Below are 18,975 nucleotides of genomic sequence, written 5' to 3' on the forward strand. Positions count from 1 at the left end.
GCGGGGTTGTTGATAAATGCCGATAATACTAGGCGGTCATTATGTCCCAGTGCCATTTGCGGTATTTTTAGCTCATATTTGGTATGTATATAAATATCAAAAGAGCTTATATGGTGAGTCGGTGGCATCTGTATGTCTGTATGTATGTATGTACATGCGGATGTATGTCCGTCACACGCAGAAGCTCCCAAACTGCTGCACCTACCGTCACAGTGTTTGGCGTACAGGTAGACCCCGGGGTTGAGATGTGACGTTGTTCAAATGAATATGTCAGTGTCAAAAATATGCAAATGAGGTAAGAAAAAGGGGAAATCCTGCAAATGTGCGGGAGTGGTAGCACTAACTGAGCAAGTAAGGATAATACCAGGTCACTCTACCATACAAACAGAATAATTAGTAATACAAACAGAATAATTAGAGATTATTATCCAATATCGCCTGTTCCTGTGTCGTATCAGCATGAGTGTCATTTGTGCTGCGTCAGACATGAGATGAAGTCGAGTGTCTGAAGCAGCACAAATGACACGAATGCTGATACGACACAAGGAACAGGCGATATTGGGTAATAACCGATTTATCATATACCCATGCCCATAATTTTACTAATAGAACGAAAAACCTTAAATTTTGAGGCTTTACTTTATTACGCTTTGCGCATAAATATCAGAATGTTTATGTGAACAGGCTTCATTCATAAAGTATATGACAAAGCTGTCAACATCACGCGCGACATCGCTGCAAGTCATCCATATCTCAATGAAACCAAAGAAGAAAGACACTGGGATACAAAAATCGTCATACAGAAGGAACTTTTTAAGGTGCAATATGCTATTACAATTGTAACTGATCAAAAACTGTGCTCAGCTTTAAATCTATTCTGATTTCGATTGTCGTACGGCACGGAGCTCATGTGGAGAGGGGACGCCATTTTGTTAGTTTACCCTGAGAGTTGCCAGGTCAACAGTTGTCGCGTGCGTGACATCGCTGTCACGCCACGCATTCACTACCTGTTCGGGGGAGACCGTGCACAGTGCCGGCGCCGTGCGAACAGCAGAATGTTTGCTAGAACTTGACCAAAAAAAAATACCATGGGAAAACATTTCAAGACTCAACATGTTATTTCCGTATTTTGCAACCAGAAAAACCCATGTTCCTCGAATCCCTCCAAGTTTTTTACGTCGGCGACATCGCTTTGCAGGCGGGGAGCGGCAGCCATTTTGTTGTTTACGTTGTTTACCAACAGACTGCTAATGTAGTTCGGGAAAACTCTAAAACTGATGACATTCATCGTGCATATCTCGACGTTTACTGTGAAATATCACGGCTGATATTTTACGGTGAACGTCACTAGGATGTAGCAATATGGGCTTCCAATATATTTTGCCAATCAACAAGTATTCACATCAATGTTGCACGTACCACTTACATAATCAGGAAATAATTGAAATCTTTGTGTTTTTTTCTGATATCCAACATTTGAAAGTTAGTGGAGATGTTTTTAGTTTCATTCTCATTGGTCTACTGGATGTGTAAAGTGCAGGTTTTGTTCCTGGTTTGTCTGTGTCTTACAAGATGTGATCATTAAAATACCCAAAAATTTCGAATTGGACCACCAAATGCTTACTGTTGACCAGCAAAATTGAAAACTGGTTCTTAAAATGGACTACTACCTAAAAATTGAAACATCAAACTTGTTGCAAACATAACACTTTTAGTTTACAAGAGAAAACAGGAATACCTCTTTTTGTTTGTTCGATGAGAGCAACACTGTGCCCTTGGTAATATTTTTACCTCACATTTTGTATATGTATATATACCAAAGAGAGGTTATCTTATAAGGTGAAAGTCTCATTTGCATCTCATTTGCATTCTGTATGTATGTATGTATGTACGTATGTATGTATGTATGTATGTCCTGTGTTCGCGCTGCCCATTCGCCACGTTCGCAAATGCGAATTGAAATCAGAAGTGGCGGAAAAAAATTGATCCTAATTCGCCACAGTGGCGAAAGTGATTTTTGTTTAAAAAATATGGCAAAATAAGAAAACACGTGGGTTTTTTTAGTCTTTTGTTGATCTGCACTTCTCTTTCGGCGATTCGCGAAAAAACTATATCTACTTCCGTATTGTTTTCTCCGACGTACATAATTGCGGAGCCAAGTCTCGCGAGAGATTTGACGTAAATTTATGTAGTGTACAGCATGCATGTAAATGACTATCGCGAGAATTGAAAATTTAGACAGACACAATCGAGCCCCTAGTCTTGCGATAAATTTGACGTCATTTTGTCTAGTGTACAGCAAAGAAAGCGAACACTCGCGAGCATTGAAACTTTTGCTATAGCAGACATACGCATTTTTATCGCGGTCACAACGTTCGGTGTTGAAATTTATTTGCATCGCTGTCTAGATGTTCCGTGTTGCTCATTTTAATCGCGGTCTTATTTTAATGGTGGTCGCTTTGCATCGCGGTCCCCATGGTCCCGTATTGATGTTCATTTACTAGTAAATCGCCATCCCAACGGCGTGTTCCGTGTTGCTGTCAATTTGCATCGCGGTCTCGACGTTCCGTGTTGTTGTTCATTAGAGAGGTTTAGTTAAACCTAATCCTACGTGTAGTGTACGTCTGAATTTCTCAGACTGAAGGCACACACGGCAGTGGCGTACGCGTATCCATGCTGAATTTTTTGGTTTAGTTGCACGTTCCTGATGATTTTGCAGCATTGTTTTTTTTCAGAAACATAGGAAATTCGTGTAAGTTTTAAGAAACAATTAATTTCTCTATGCAAAGACTATTCAAGCTCGTTGAATCCTCGCATTAAATTTACCGATTTTCTGTAATACAGTTATTTATGTGGTTTAAGGAAATCTTTGTGACAGCTTCAGATAAAATGTTGAATTAGACGACAACATTTCATTATGTCTGGAAATCATAGCACGTACATCTTGTACCAGTGAACTCTACAGAATAGCGTTGATCGCGATTTCGGATTTGTTACTAAATATAGCTGCACACGCGCGGCTTTCGGACAAATATGCTGAAATTCGGACAAATTTTGTTGTTGCATGCGCGGCTGCTGTTGCGGCTTGTTGTCTAAGTCATCAATTCATACGAATAAGTGTGACGCTAAATATCCATTCTAACACTCGCAGGTTTTATTTTCGTCGTTTATGCAGAAAATGCAGAGAAATGTTTACGTATGCATATTAATGAGATAGAACAGTGACGTCATTTGCGATCAGCGCTATTGGGGCCTTTCCGTGTTGCAGTTCATTTTAATCACGGTCTCAACGTTCCGTGTTGCTGTCGATTTGCATCGCGGTCCAGAATCATGCAATTTTTGAGTGTTAAAATGAAGACAATTGGATACAAGGTTGATGTGTCGATAGTTTATTCTTGTGCATGCAACCAACACTGGAGATAATAGCATTATAGAAAGCTTTGTTTTCGTAAAAATGTGTGGCTAATAAAATTTGTCTGTGGCTAATAAAAATTTGAAACAATTCGCCACAGTGGCTAACAGCTTTCCAAACTCAGCGCTAACACAGTATGTATGTACCAGTATGTATGTATGTCCCTCCAGATCAAAAACTCTTAAACTGCAGCACCTACCATCTTAGTATTTAGTGTACAAGTACAGTGTACAGCTTTTAATCCAAAAATCTTCCTCTCTGAAACGGCTTGTCCTATTGCTTTGAAAGTTGGTATCCACGTTCCTCGAGATGACCATAGTTAAGTTTGTAAAAGTTGAAGTGAAATTTCTATATATTTGTAATTTTGGAGCAATTTTCTCAATTTTTGGTCAAATTTTTTTCTCTCCAAAATTACTTATCTGATAGCTTTGATATTTGGTGTGCAGGTTCATAAGGTTAATTACCGGTAAATGTGATGTATTGAAATTCTGATGACATCTGCAATTTTGTATTTTTGTGGCAATTTTTAGCTTCCATATATGCATATGTATCCCTTTTCCTGCCAAGTCAGTGAAAATCCGCTTGAAATTCGGTGTAGCCAGAATCTAAGCACTGGTGACCGTTATTCTACCAACCCGGTGGAAATCGGGCCCTTTTTGGGTACCCCCTTTCCTGCCAAGTCGACAGCACTACGTTTTGCTATCCCCTATGCATTTAGGGGTCATCCGAGGACAGGTTTTCTGACAAGGAACGCCTTTTCCCCTCGAAATGGGTTCGCAGGGAGTCGATAGACAGGGAAAGGTGCAGAAACCTGTCCGCCAGTCCCCCACACCCGAGGGGGGCTGGTTTTTTTTTACCGCTTTTTAGCGGACTTGGCAGGATAGCATGGTGACGTTTTCTGGCGGAGTTGGACGTACTTGGCTGCCTGGCACTATAGAGACTGCTGCCGAACTTGACCAACTCGGCAATGCTAATCTAGAAGGCTACCTCTTGCAAACGACTTGGCAGATGGTGCCGATGGTGCGAGACGAAAGTCACTTATTCAGTTGTGCGTGACTGAAAATGAGAACGTATTTTAGACGGGACGGCTCGACTTGTTCCTCCGATGGAACGGATATGAACGACTCGGAAATACCATTTCAAACTGGTGTCCGACGTACTAAGCTGGGCTTCAGCTCTGCAAGTTCAAGCCAGGCAACGTCCTTCACCGCCTTGGCCGTGCCATTCAATGGACGTGGCTTTGGATTTTTTATTTATTCCATCGTCCGAAGTATTGGCTCTGGTTTGCAGGCAAACGTATCCTCTTGCCGACGCATTGGTAACTACGTACGCTGTTTGCGTACGGAGAATTCAAAAGGGGACATGAGGTCAGTGCTACGGGGATACCGCCTGCACTTAGCAGGGACTGCTTTTGTTATGCAAACCAGCTAGTAGTACAATGGCCGCCAGGCATGTGGACACGTCGATGGCTAGAACAATGGAAGCATATTGCGTTGTACCCGTGCATCGCAAAAGTGAGACTGACGACTTGGGTGTAGTGACTGGTTATCACTGGTTAGCTGCAGCCCAAGCCATGACGGTACAAACCCGTACCTGACTGAGGACCACTCGATTAAGTCGGTAATGAACGGTAACACTCGTAAGCCAACTCACAAACCAGCTGGCTAAACTACGTGGAGCTGTGCTTCAATGGCTCAGCCATGTCGTTAATACAACGGCAAAAACGTAGTTTTTGTGCTACACTGCCAAGTCGTTGAAGGTACGTATTCAATTGACTCTACCCTGGGGAAACAGGACAGGTTTGCAGGTGCTGCCGCACCCCTAGCACGACCCCCAGGGTCTCTGACTAACAGACGAGTGAGGTGATGTTTGTGCCTAGCGGACGTGCGCAATACTGAAGGAGTTTATTTCCGAAAAAATAAACATGAAACGGCAATAAAATGACGCACTCCCAGGGGCAAACAAAGCCGGTGACCTCAATTTTTTTCTGCAGTAACCCTTGAGCTCCTTCCCCTGTCTACGGGCATGTAGAAATTATCGAAGTCTAACACGTATAAGTACGGCTAAATCTACCGGTACCCTGAAAATGGGCGATTTCTGCCAAAATGCCTGGCAGGATAACGTGCAGGAGAGCCAATCTTTTGCAGGCACATATTATGGGGCGGTTTTCTACTGACTTGACAGGATAACGGACAAGGGCGCTCGGCAGGAAAAGGGATACGTATATATGCAAATGGGAGGTATTCGTATAAGGTGGAAAAATGTCATCTGTATGTATGTATGTATGTAGGTATGTATGTCCGTCCACATCAAAAACTCCTAAACCGTAGCACCTACTGTCTTAGTATTTGGTGTACAGGTGCACCTAGGGGTGGAGATGTGAATTTGTTCAAATGAACATGTCAGTGCCAAAAATATGCAAATGAGGGGGAAAAAAGGAAAAATCCTGCAAATGGCTAAAACTCAGTAAGCGTTGGTCAGATTTGGTTGAAACTTGGTATGCAGATTTCTTTAGGTATTCTAAATTGTGTGTGCAAAAATTGGGATGAAATTTGCATGTTTGTATATATAGGGTATTTTTTCCGTTTTTAGTCAAAAAATCTTGTTCTCTGAAATCGCTCGTCTGATTGCTATGAAACTTAATATTCATGTTCCTCAGGATGACCTCAGTCATGCTTGTACAAATTGGTATTGATATTGTCATATTTGTAATTTTTGGGCAATTTTCCCAATTTTTGTGAAAAAAATTTTTTATCCCAAAACTACTGATTTGATAGCTTTGATATTTGGTATACAGGTATCTAAGATTAATCTCAATATAATGTATTGAAGGTATGTTGAAAATGGCAATTTTTTTTTATTTTGGGGGCAATTTTTGTCTTTTTACGCTCCCATATATGCATATGTATATATGCAAATGGGAGGTATTTCTATAAGGTTGCAAAATGGCATCTGTGTGTATGTATGTATGTCTGTTAGTCCGTCCACATCAAAAACTCCTAAACCGTAGCACCTACTGTCTTAGTATTTGGTGTACAGGTGTACCTAGTGGTGGAGATGTGAATTTGTTCAAATGAACATGTCAGTGCCAAAAATATGCAAATGAGGGGAAAAAAAGGAAAAATCCTGCAAATGGCTAAAACTCAGTAAGCATTGGTCAGATTTGGTTGAAACTTGGTATGCAGATTTCTTTAGGTATTCTAAATTATGTGTGCAAAAATTGGGATGAAATTTGCATGTTTGTATTTTTAGGGTATTTTTTCCGTTTTTAGTCAAAAAATCTTGTTCTCTGAAATCGCTCCTCTGACTGCTATGAAACTTAATATTCATGTTCCTCAGAATGACCTCAGTCATGCTTGTACAAATTGTATTGATATTGTCATATTTGTAATTTTGGGGCCATTATCCCAATTTTTGATAAAAAATATTTTAATCCAAAAACTGCTGATTTGATAGCTTTGATACATGTATTTGGTATACAGGTATCTAAGATTAATCTCAATATAATGTATTGAAGGTATGTTGAAACTGGCAATTTTTTTGTATTTTGGGGCAATTTTTGCCTTTTTTGGTCAAAATATTTTTCTCCTAAAACTTATGATCTGGTAGCTTTGATATCTAGTGTACAGGTTCCTAGGGTTTATGTTAATTAGATAGATTTAAAATTAGGATGAAATCTGCAATTTTGTATTTTGGGGGGCAATTTTTCTCATTTTTGGTCAAAAAATTTGTTTCTCAAAATTTACCAGTCTGATTGCTTTGATATTTAGTAAACCGGTCCTTAGGGTTTTTGTTAATAAGATATATTGAAATTAAGTTGACATCTGGAATTTTGAATTTTTTGGGCAACTTTGCGAAACTTTCAGTTTTACTGGGATACCTTTCATTTTGTATTTTTAAGATTTTTTTTTGTAATTTTATACCTATTGGAACTAAGAGTGTATAATGTGGTGATTTAGTAAGCATTTGATATGGTAAACTGTATTTGGTGTTGAAATGCGGTAAAAAAATCCTGGCAGATTTTGAAAAAATTCCAAACAAATGCCAATAAAAAATTCAGCCAGAGAAGGTTTGACGAAAAGAAAAGGTGGGAGAGTGGGGAAAAAAGAATGTACAATGGATGGGATAAAAAAGATAATGTACCTCATCGATCTTCCAGACACCATCCCTTATCAAATGGTCGACCCCGATGTATTTTTTGTGCACAATTAACCTTGCAATGTATTTTAGTTTGAGATGTCAAGTTAGATAAGGATTTGAAAGGAATAGTCAAGTTCACCACAGTTTAACTTTATCTCTTGTGTCATCATCCTTGTGTACTTGGTTAAGTTTGTAAGTTGCTCCAGATGTGGATGCACCAGCTGTTCTGGAAGAAAACAATGTTTACTTTTCCCTGTATAGGGTTTTCTGAGTAATGATTTTATGTTGAAATTTCTCCATGTATCTGGTGTATGGGCAAAGTGTAAACATTGGTTGCATGTTATGTATTTCAGTCCATGTCAAATATTGTAAATGAAAAATCAAGAACAGTTTACTGTGTGCTTGTAAAAGATAACATATTTGTCAATACATAAACTGCCTTGCAGATTGATTGTCTTAAAGATTATCACAGAAGTAGAAAAGGAAAACTAATCAAATTGCTGTAACATATTTACTCTCAGTGCCTGTATAGGCCTATACTTAACTATTTTATCATTACATTCAGCTGTTTGTTATATCTTTATCACTCTCCATGGGCCAAGGCACACTTGGGGTCAATGTCATCACTCTGTGCCAGTCTGTGTATGTCAGTCTGTCTGTACATGTATGTCCATGTTTCATACAAATGTTAACTTGTTTTGATAACTATATGGGAGCGAACAGTGATGTTGTCACTATTTTTTCATTTTCAGTAAAAATTATTCTTCTCTGAAACCAATAGCCCAATCGCTCTCAAATTTGGGTTGGATCTTTGCAAGGGTGTTACTCTTCTAATTTGTTGAAATTATGACAAAATTGAGAAAATTACTATTTTGGAGCAATTTTGTCATTTTTGGTCAAAAAAAATTACACAATATTTTCTTTTTGAAACCCCTGGACAGACTGCTTTTATATTTGGTACACAGACGTACAGAGATGACAATAGTTAGATATGTGGAAGTTGTCCTGAAATATATAAATTTGTATTTTTAAGATAATATTGTCATTTTTGGTCAAGATAACTTGTTCTCAAAATTACTTGTTTGATAGCTTTGTAATTTGGTATTATTAAGTCCCGAGGGATCTTATTAGATAAATATTCTGCTCAAAGTGTTGGGAAACCCCCAAAATTTGTATATTTTAGGTAATTTTCTCAGTTTGTGACCTTAAATGACCTACACCAACCCAGGATATGTTGTGAGACAGTTTTGAAGGTAGTGAACATAATTTTGTCATATTTGGTATCAATTTGTAGGAAACTTTGATCCAGAAAACAAAGCTGAGGTGAATTTTTTCATTGCGGACCAATTTTTCCAACTTTTCTTTGTAAGAAATACAAGAACTGATGAGAAATTTGGATCCAGGATAATTCCAGATGTTGTAATCACCGGCCACAGTGGAAGGCATTTCACTATCTGTAACTAACTTAAGTGCTGTTTACATTAGAATGATAACACTCATCGCATTAATTGAAAACATCCCCAAGGTTGTAAATACATTTCCTGTCATCTGGCGTTATGTAATACCAAGGGATGGAACATTTGATATTCCGGAGGGGGTAGGGTCTAGAAGATTGATGAGGTAGCATTACTTTTTTACCAGATCCCTTCTACATTTTTTTACCCACTCCCACCTTTTCTTTTTATCAAGCCTTCTCTGTCTATTTTTTGTTGTTGACATTTGCTTATGTATTTAGGATCTGCTTGTTCCATTGCTACAGAAGTTGATACGCATGTTCCTAAAGATGACCTCCATTACCTAAGTTGGAGACCTTATTTGCTTTTGTCATTCTTCTTTTTTCCTGGTTTAAATATTTCTCGAATGGACCAATTCAAACCGAATGTGAGCACACTGTCCTTGACGGTATTTTTTAATTTGTTTTAATTCAGATACATATTGATATACCTCGTACAAATCCACTAATGCCACTTTTTCATCAACCTGAGGTGCATGAGGTAAGTATTATCAAAAATGTTGAATTACTGTACAGCAAACATTGTCTAGAGTGGATGTTGTGTGAAAAAATGATGGATGCAAGCATTGTTATACACTGCTCATTTTGAAATATTTTCAGTATTTTGTTACAAATGGCCAGATTTTTCTGACATTTATTGAAAAAGGAGAAGTGTAATTAATATACTAGATTGGTTCATTATATGAGCCTATCACACCTATTATGCCATTAGATCCAGAAGAACACTTCTTTTTAGTGAGATTAGTTTCTCAAATGTAGATCTAGATCAGTTTCTCAAATTTAGATCTAGATTGGTTTCTCAAATGTAGATCTTAGGATGCTTATGCATTGTTATTGTGTGTTACTTTGGAATTTGTACGGTAAATGTAGTTGGAAATAATTGGTCAGTTGTTCAGAAAAAATTATCTGCATATTGGTTTTATGAGTGCTTGTTTGACAGCATTTCTCTGAGTGCTAGTGATACTTTACATTTGTGCAAAATATGTAACAAGGTTTTATCATAAAGAAAGCATCTTACCATCTGATGATCAGAAAGTTTTTATTGTACGTTTTCCTATTTCCGAGAATATTGTCACATAAATCTGATGATGATGGATTTTTTAAATCTAAATTGTTAACTGCATAAAATAGCTGCCTATTCATCTTCTCCAATCACCACCATCTGTTCTGCTGCAAAAACATCATTATAGTCAATCGCTTACTGCAGTAATGTGTTTTAATGTGTTTTCCATTTCTTTCAGATTTTTGAACGCATACTTTACATTTGGGCTATCCGTCATCCTGCCAGTGGATATGTACAAGGCATGAATGACCTGGTCACCCCATTCTTTGTTGTGTTCTTGTCAGAATTTGTCGGTAAGTTCAGAGACTTTTAGCTCAGGTTTTGGAGATGCAGAGCAGTTGGGGTTGATAGGATGATCATGGGCAGTGATTGGAAGGGCTGTGCACCCTGTGCCATAGTCACATTGAACAGAAAAATGGCACATTGACATTTTCTTTATTGGTGCTTGAGAGCGCATTGAAGTTCAAGTACAAAATTTGTTAATGACTAAGGTCTATACATGTCTGGACATCACTGCAAATCATTAAAATGTTAAAGGTTTCATGAAAATGCCTGTGAAAATCAGTTTGGAAAATCAATTAACCACATTGAAAAATGATCATTCTTTCTGTTGTAAAATATGAAAAGTCATCAAAAAGATTTGCGACATATGCTCTCAACAACCTACTGCGTAGAACATATTGTTTTCCATGTGTGTCAAAGTGGTATGGCCCTCACTTTAATAAGAGCATGAACGCCATATTGTCAGTATTACTCAGTGTACCAACTTAAACCTCTCTTGATATCTTAGGTGCACCATGCGCTTGGTAAATGGACTGTCAATGTATAGCCATTGGCAATTTTTCTTAGAGTTACTTTTATTACCTCTTTTAACTCTGCAATGTGACCTTTCCCTTTTCCATGTAGCATTTAATTATTGACATGTTAATTGTATATAATATTTGCATTAAATGTACATACTTTTATTGGTTTATTGTACCTTACTACACTCTCCAATAAATCTAATGTATACTGAACATATAAATAACTGAAAGTCAGTTAAAAATACATTTTTGAGGCCTGACAGTGACTATTAGTCGATTATTTGATCATAACTGTAGGGCCAATTAGAATTTCTGCAGAGCCCATTAAAATTCAATATGGCCCATTTTTGCTGGGATTGGGCCATTTTCACATCAGCGTTTTCAGCCTTCCCAGTCACTGGGGTCTGTAGTCCGTCATCAGTTGTCTGTCATCCAGCGTGCTCTGTCAATTTTGCTGTCCTTCTCAGAAAAGACTGCTGAGAAACCTTTGATACATAATGTGCAAGTCAATGAGGATCACCTGATTGACTTGCTCCTTATTGAATGTTTCATCTGATGCCACTTGTGTCACATCTTTGAAATGAAATGTGTAGCTTGTTAGTTCATAATATGTTAAGTTTTCTCAAGCCGAGCATGAAATTTGCGTATTTCAGCAATCCAATTTCGGTTTGTAAGAGCCAAGTAATAACCTAATTCAATTTGGTTCATATGATGGTAAAATTTGTATATGCAAATTTTTTAGCACTAAATTTTTCATTTTTTGGCAATCCATTGTTTCTCCCAGATGCCACTTCTGTTACACTTAGTCTATTAAATTGAATATTTATCTAGTTAGGGAGACCCTAATTAATATTAATAATTATTTTCTTAGTATGGTGCACAATAAACAAAAAAATTGAGCATTTTTTCTGTGCAAAGTTCATTACCAATTCACATCCAGTCAGAAATCTATTTAAGTACATACAATAACAGAATGCATATCAGGAGGTAATCTCTCTTAGCCTGTAGTGATTCTTATATTTTATAGCATATTCAGCAAAAACACACAGTGGAGCCATATTGCCCATTGTATCGCTTGCTAAACTGACTAAATAATAACAATAACCAGATATGAACTGAATATGCTCACGTGTTTTACAACAGGTTCATTAATAGTAGTACGCTTCACAGAACAATGAGATATATGTTATCACTATATGTAGCAGGTTTTTTTTTTAACTTCGCACAGTACTCTCAGAGTTTAATCACTAAATTACAAAACTTTATTTAATATGCGAATGAGCTGTCGCTTAACTTGACACTGCTCAATGCTTTATGGGACAATTAGATATCCATCAGATCAACATTTGTAGCATGTTTTATTTAATTTAATGCTGTAATTTTAGAGTAATGTCACTTATTACAAAGTTCATTAAATATGCAAATAAACCCTACAATAACTTGATACTGTTCAATGATTCATAGCACAATTAAATATTTATCAAATCAATATCTGTAGCACGTTTCACCAAATTTTAGTGCCGAAATTTCAGAGTTATAAACCTAATTACAAAGTTTATTAAATATGCAAATGAACCCTTAATTAACTTTATACTACTAAATGCTTTACAACACAGTTAGATATCTGTCGTATCAGTATGTGCAGCAGTGTTCATCACATTTGATGCAGTTATTTCGGAGTTATATGACTAATTATAAGACTTCATGGAATATGCAAATGAGCTAATTATTAACTTGACACTGCCCAATGCTTCTCAGTACAATTGGATATTTATCAGATCAACATCTGTAGCAAGTTTCATCAAATTTAATGCTTTAATTTTGGAGTAATATCACTAATAACAAAGTTCATTAAATATGCAAATGAACCCTTAATTAACTTCACACAACTTAATGTTCTACACCACAATTAGATATCTGTCGGGTCAGTATCTGCAGCAGATTTCATCACATTTGGTGCTGTTATTTTGTAGTTATATCACTAATTACTAAACTTCATAAAATATGCAAATGACCTATTTGTTAACTTGACACTGCCAAATGCTTCTCAGTACAATTAGATATTTGTCAAAACAATATCTGTACCCAATTTCACTGACCTAGGTGCCGTAATTTCAGAGTTATATACCTAATTACAAAGTTCATTAAATATGCAAATGAACCCTTAATTAATTTCACACTACTAAAAGGTTTACACTACAGTTAGATATCAGTCGGATTAGTATCTGCAGCAGATTTCATCATATTTGGTGAAGTTATATCGGAGTTATATGACTAATTACAAACCTTCATAAAATATGCAAATGAGCTATTTATTAACTTGACACTGCCTAATGCTTCTAAGTATAATTAGATATATATCAGATCAATATTTGTTGCAAATATCATCAAGTTTGGTGCAGGAATTTCAAAGTTATCTCACTAATAACAAAAGTTCATTAAATATGCAAATGAGAAGATAATTGACATGACACTCACAGTATCATCATAATGTTCTTAGATTGTCATCTGTGAAACGTTTCATGAAATTTTGTGCAGTATTTCTTGATATATGTCTACACTGTCATTACCGTCTCCATAGGGAAACCATTGTATGGAAAAAAACGATATTGCATAACTTCATTAATATGCAAGCCACACTAACCAAAATCTAATCAGTTCTTGCAAGTAGCACATGGTACCTGTGTACCAAATCTGACTTGAATCCGTTCAGGCGTTTTTGAGTTATCATGTAAACAGACAGACAGACAGACAGACACACACACACACACACACACACACACTAACACACTCACACACACACACACACACGGACAGACAGACAGACATCGCTATGACAATAGCCCACGTGTTTACACACGTGAGCTAATAATTGGATCTTATATGGCACACATATCCACAAGTTGTGCTTTACATTTTGTTATTACCCCTGGTTACTGGACCTAATTTGATAGTACACTCAACTCCCTGGGGAGCAAACAACAGCGCACAAATACAAAGTTTCTCAGGGTTCTAAGTTCCTGCAGATGATGCGCAGTGGAAACACATCAGTTTGTTTGAATGTCATTTTTGGTCTGATTTACAATGCGTTCATACCGGTATAAATAATATTAGTAATAAATTTATTTCTTTAAAAATGCACCACATGTACATCTCAGTGCTCTTTACATATTTAAATCGATTAAATACCACACAGTGTGTGGTTTATCCCATGATGCAACACAATTCGTACACACAGCGATCACCATTCTACAACCGAGGGCACCATTACTAATATGACTAAAGCTGTGTCCCAAAATAGCCACCAGCTGAAAATTGAGGTCGTATGCGTAGGCATGGCTTTTATCCTCGTTTGCAGTTACTTCCATGTAATGGTCTGAAAGACGTACATTTTTCAGTTTTTTTTCTGGATCTTCAGAGAATTTTTCTATCCAAAGATACACATCCTTGAAAAATTATTGTTAAGTTTTGTGAACCGTTTGTTGATATTTTTTGCTATCTCCTCTCTGGTTTTTAGCTCACATTTGGTATACCAATGTGAAGTAATCGTATAAGCTGAATCAGTTCATTTGCATGACATTTGCATGTTTGTATGTATGTATGTATGTATGTACGTATGTATATATGTATGTATGTATGTATGTATGTATGTATGTATGTCCGTCCACGTCAAAAACAGCTAAGCCGCAGCACCTACTGTCTTAGTATTTGGTGTACAGGTGCACCTACAGGTGGAGATGTGAATTTGTTCAAATGAACATGTCAGTGCCAAAAATATGCAAATGAGAGGAAAAAAGGAAAAACCCTGCAAATTGCTAAAGCTCTGTAACCGTTGGTCAGATTGGGTTGAAACTTGGTGTGCAGGTTCCTTAAGGCATTCTAAAGTAGGTGTTTAAAATTTGGGATGAAATTTGCATGTTTCTACTTTTAGGGTAATTTTTTCAGTTTTTAGTCAAAAAATGTTTTTCTCTGAAACCACTCATCTGATTGCTTTGAAAGTTGGTATACATGTTCCTCAAGATGACCTCAGTCAAGTGTATACAAATTGAATTGAAATTTTAATATTTGTAATTTTGGGGCAATTTTCCAAATTTTTGGTCAAAACTTTTTGTATTGAAAAATTACTAATCTGATAGCTTTGATATTTGGTATACAGATTCCTAAGGTTGATCAAAATCAGTTTAATGAATATTGTGAAGATATCTTGAATTTTGTATTTTTGCTGAATGTTTTGGTTACTTTTCTCATTTTAAGTAAATTTTTTTCTTCTCTGAAACCGCTAGCCGAATTGCTCTCAAATTTGGATTGGATGTTTGCAAGGGTGTTTACCCTTCTAATTGTTGAAATTACGACAAAATTGGAAATGTTACCGTTTTGGGGCAATTTTTGTCATTTTTGGTCAAAAAATCTTAAAAGATATATTCTTTTTAAAGCCCCTGGACAGACAGCTTTTATAATTGGTGTACAGACATCCAGAGATGACAATAGTTAGATTGTGGAAATTGTCCTGAAATATACAAATTTGTATTTTTAAGACAATTTTGTCATTTTTGGTCAAGAAAACTTGTTCTCAAAATTACTTGTCTGATAGCTTTGTAATTTGCTACAAAAGTCCCGAGGGATGTTATGAGATAAATTTTCTGCTCAAAGTGTTGGGAAACCCCCAAATTTTTACCTTCTCGTGTCTATTTATAGACAGAGAAGGTATTAGAGTTGAAAACCAATATGCTGGTGTCAACTACTTCCGTCTGTCAATACTTCCGTCTGTCAAGATCCGTTGACGTTATATGCCATTGTGATGGGTCATATCATAAACTGGTGGGGGTGTTCATGGTTCAGGTTGAGGTGTAGGAGAACGATTTTGAGCTGTGACAAAAATCAAAAGGGACTTAGCGGCATAGCCACAGTGTTACATGTAAGCCTTTCTCCAAGGTTCTTAGTTGACTACGATCTATTACAGACTACTGAGCTGACGTTAGGGGTACTCACTTTGTGTTTGCTCACCTGTGTGCGCTAGTGTTTGGTACTGAGTTGCGTGGATATCCCCTCATGGCCTCACGTGATATGGGCCTGTTGCATAATCTGCAGAAGATCATATGCCTCTGAGTCTGAAAACGGTCATTGTGTAAGCCTGTCGGCATTTTCCTTGCATTTTTTCTCATTTAACTTTGCAAAATATCGGCGAGTACCTCAATATTTCAAGATAACTCTTTCTTCCCAATCGTTTCCTTGAGTTTCAGAGTCATATGAACGAAAATGAGTGAAAGTTTTAGACAGGAAAATCGGACGTCGGCCATGTTCAATGTTTACAGTACAATCAGAGGTTTATGTGGAGGAAATAACTAACAAACACTATTCATGATGCCCGCCCTCTAGAGGCAGACCTTCCTATATGAAGTACAACATTTGATGCTTGTGGAAAGCTTGACCACACAAAGGAGCACTTTAACTTTTAGAAAATGACATAATGAATAAGAGCTATTCTGAAAATGTCAAATACTGAGAAAAAATGCGCAAATATTCAAAATAAACAGGTTAACTGACTGGTCAGCTATAAAAAGCAATGAAAATGTTTATGATCAAAAGTTTTTGAGATGCGCACATTTTAACAAATACAGAAATTATTAACATTTTAAATATAAGACCAAACTATTTTTTCAGGGATGGGACAGGCTGGAAATGAGGGGTGAGAGACAAAGGCACTCTTATGCTGCATGTGGATGCAGCCACACCATTTCATTTACAGCATACTTATTCACTGTGTTGTGTTCAAGTTCCATATTGTACTGACTGTCATACAAGGATAACATAAGCAAATCTAATCAAATTAGAAAAGGATCAATGCTGTTGTGTGGATTTTGCTGAACACGGCTGATTTTAATATTTCGCCTACATATTTGGTATCCAGCAAAGGCATATTTTGATGTAAAGTCAAAATTAACACTACATTGCTGACAATATATGTTACCGTTTCTGTATGAACTTTATTTTTTTAAATTATAGAAAGTACTTCGAACAGATTAACAATTATCGTGATGTCAACCCATGATTTTACATCACAAAGACTGTAATTCTGCCAATTTTTTTATTTTTCAGTCATTTTATAAATTTTGCACTGCACAAGATGATTGAACAAATTGCAATGTTTGAATCTGTAAACTCAAAGAATAAAAATCCTTTGGGTCACAGATTAAATTATTTTTTGAAAAGAAATTACTCTTAAACACTTTTAGCATATATTCTTTACACGGTCATGTATTTCAAGGAAAATATGCCTATTAAAAACAGTAATTTCTTCACTTTCAATTTCTTTTGAATACTATGACAATTATCAGCCATGAGGTTTTACAAACACAAGACCAGATAAGCGTTTTCATCATTTCCACAGGACTCTTTGGAATATCCCTTAAAAACAGTTAAAAGTGACTTAAAATGATCACTTGGTATACATTTAATTTACAGATGCCAGGTTGTGTATTTCACATGCACTCAGGTCAGTAGGGAAGTGCATCATTACTATTTTGGACTGTTAATTCTTATTTCTGAATTATTTAACCTTTTTTCCCCACTGAACTATCTTTAGGCAGTTTATACTGTAGCTTAGAATTTTTTTTGATTGATGTATTTAATCATCTTTTGGGTTCTTTGGGTCCATATCTCACCTCATGCCCCTACATCATCAACTATTTACCAATAACTCCATGCCAACAACCAATTACCTGACCTGGCCACACATTAGAGAAGGTACAGCGTCATTGACGGTATTTTTATATTTTAGGTAATTTTCTTTTGTGACCTTAAATGACCTACACCAACCCAGGATATGTTGTGGGAGAGTTTTGAAGGCTGTGAACATAATTTTGTCATATTTAATATCAATTTGTAGTAAAATTTGATCCAGAAAACAAAGCTGAGGTAAATTTTTTTCATTGCTAACCAATTTTTGCAACTTTTGCATGTAAGACACACAAGAACTGATGAGAAATTTGGATCCAGGATAATTCCAGATGTTGTAATCACCGGCCACAGTGGAAGGCATTTCACTATCTGTAACTGATTTAAGTGCTGTTTACATTCAATGATAGCACTCATAGCATTAAGTAAAACATCCCCAAGGTTGTAAATACATTTCCTGCAATGCCAGCTGGTCTTATGTAAGGGATGGAACATTCGATATTCAGGAGGGGGTAGGGGATAGAAGATTGATGAGGTAGCGTTACTTTTTAACAGATCCCTTGTACATTTTTTCCCACTCTTTATTAGCTACTATAGACTATAGTCTATAGAAGCTATTGGGATGGGTATCCGTCCGGCGTCTGTCGTCAGTCTGTATGTATGTATGTATGTATGTATGTATGTATGTATGTATGTATGTCCGTTTGTGAGGCGTCCGTCCACTCAAATATCTTGAGAACCGCAGTACTTACTGATTTGATATTTGTTGTGTAGATGAAAAATATGATTTTGAGAAACTATTTTTTTAATTTTTTGATATTGTTGAAAATAGGCAAATTAATGCCAAAAAAGGTGTTTTTGGTAAAAAATCTTCTTCTTCATAACCGCTGGTCAGACAGCTTTGTTATTTGGTATACAGGTCCCTAGGGATAACCCAACTTAGATTTGTTCAAATTGTGATGAAATATGCAAATCTGTATTTTCAAGGAATTTTTTTGTCATTTTTGGTCAAATTTGACTTACATTGTATGTAATTCTTGTACTGTATAAACCCTATCAATTCACCCAGAAAAAAATAATATGATTTTAAATAATTGAATTAATTAGGAAATCATCAAAGCCAAAATAATTTTAGTGTGGAATTATCAGAAAGTTCAACTTTTTTGACAGCTCATAGTGAAATGCTTACCATCTTGGAGGATTACAACATGTAAAGGCAACTTTCCTGAATCCCAACTTTGATATATTCTGAACCACCATTTATGTTATCTAAAAGAAATTGCTCATAATAGTTTGTCATGATAGGGTGGTCAAATAAATAGAGATAGAGAAAGTTCTAATTTCCATTTATGGTCGACTTGGTAAGGAT

The 18,975-nt window shown here is 36.4% G+C and overlaps 1 protein-coding gene across 1 annotated transcript in view; it reads left to right on the forward strand.

Moving 5' to 3' along the window:
* The window catches only part of LOC139127722 (TBC1 domain family member 22B-like), a 52,476-nt gene that overhangs the window by 27,911 nt on the left and 5,590 nt on the right, over positions 1 to 18,975 (forward strand). Inside the window, exons 5-6 of the mRNA XM_070693616.1 lie at positions 9,481 to 9,546; positions 10,307 to 10,421. Coding sequence (XP_070549717.1) covers positions 9,481 to 9,546; positions 10,307 to 10,421 — 181 coding nt within the window. The remainder of the gene's footprint in view (positions 1 to 9,480; positions 9,547 to 10,306; positions 10,422 to 18,975) is intronic.

Source organism: Ptychodera flava, unplaced genomic scaffold (assembly GCF_041260155.1).
Source record: "Ptychodera flava strain L36383 unplaced genomic scaffold, AS_Pfla_20210202 Scaffold_35__1_contigs__length_1935909_pilon, whole genome shotgun sequence".
Taxonomy (NCBI): domain Eukaryota; kingdom Metazoa; phylum Hemichordata; class Enteropneusta; family Ptychoderidae; genus Ptychodera; species Ptychodera flava.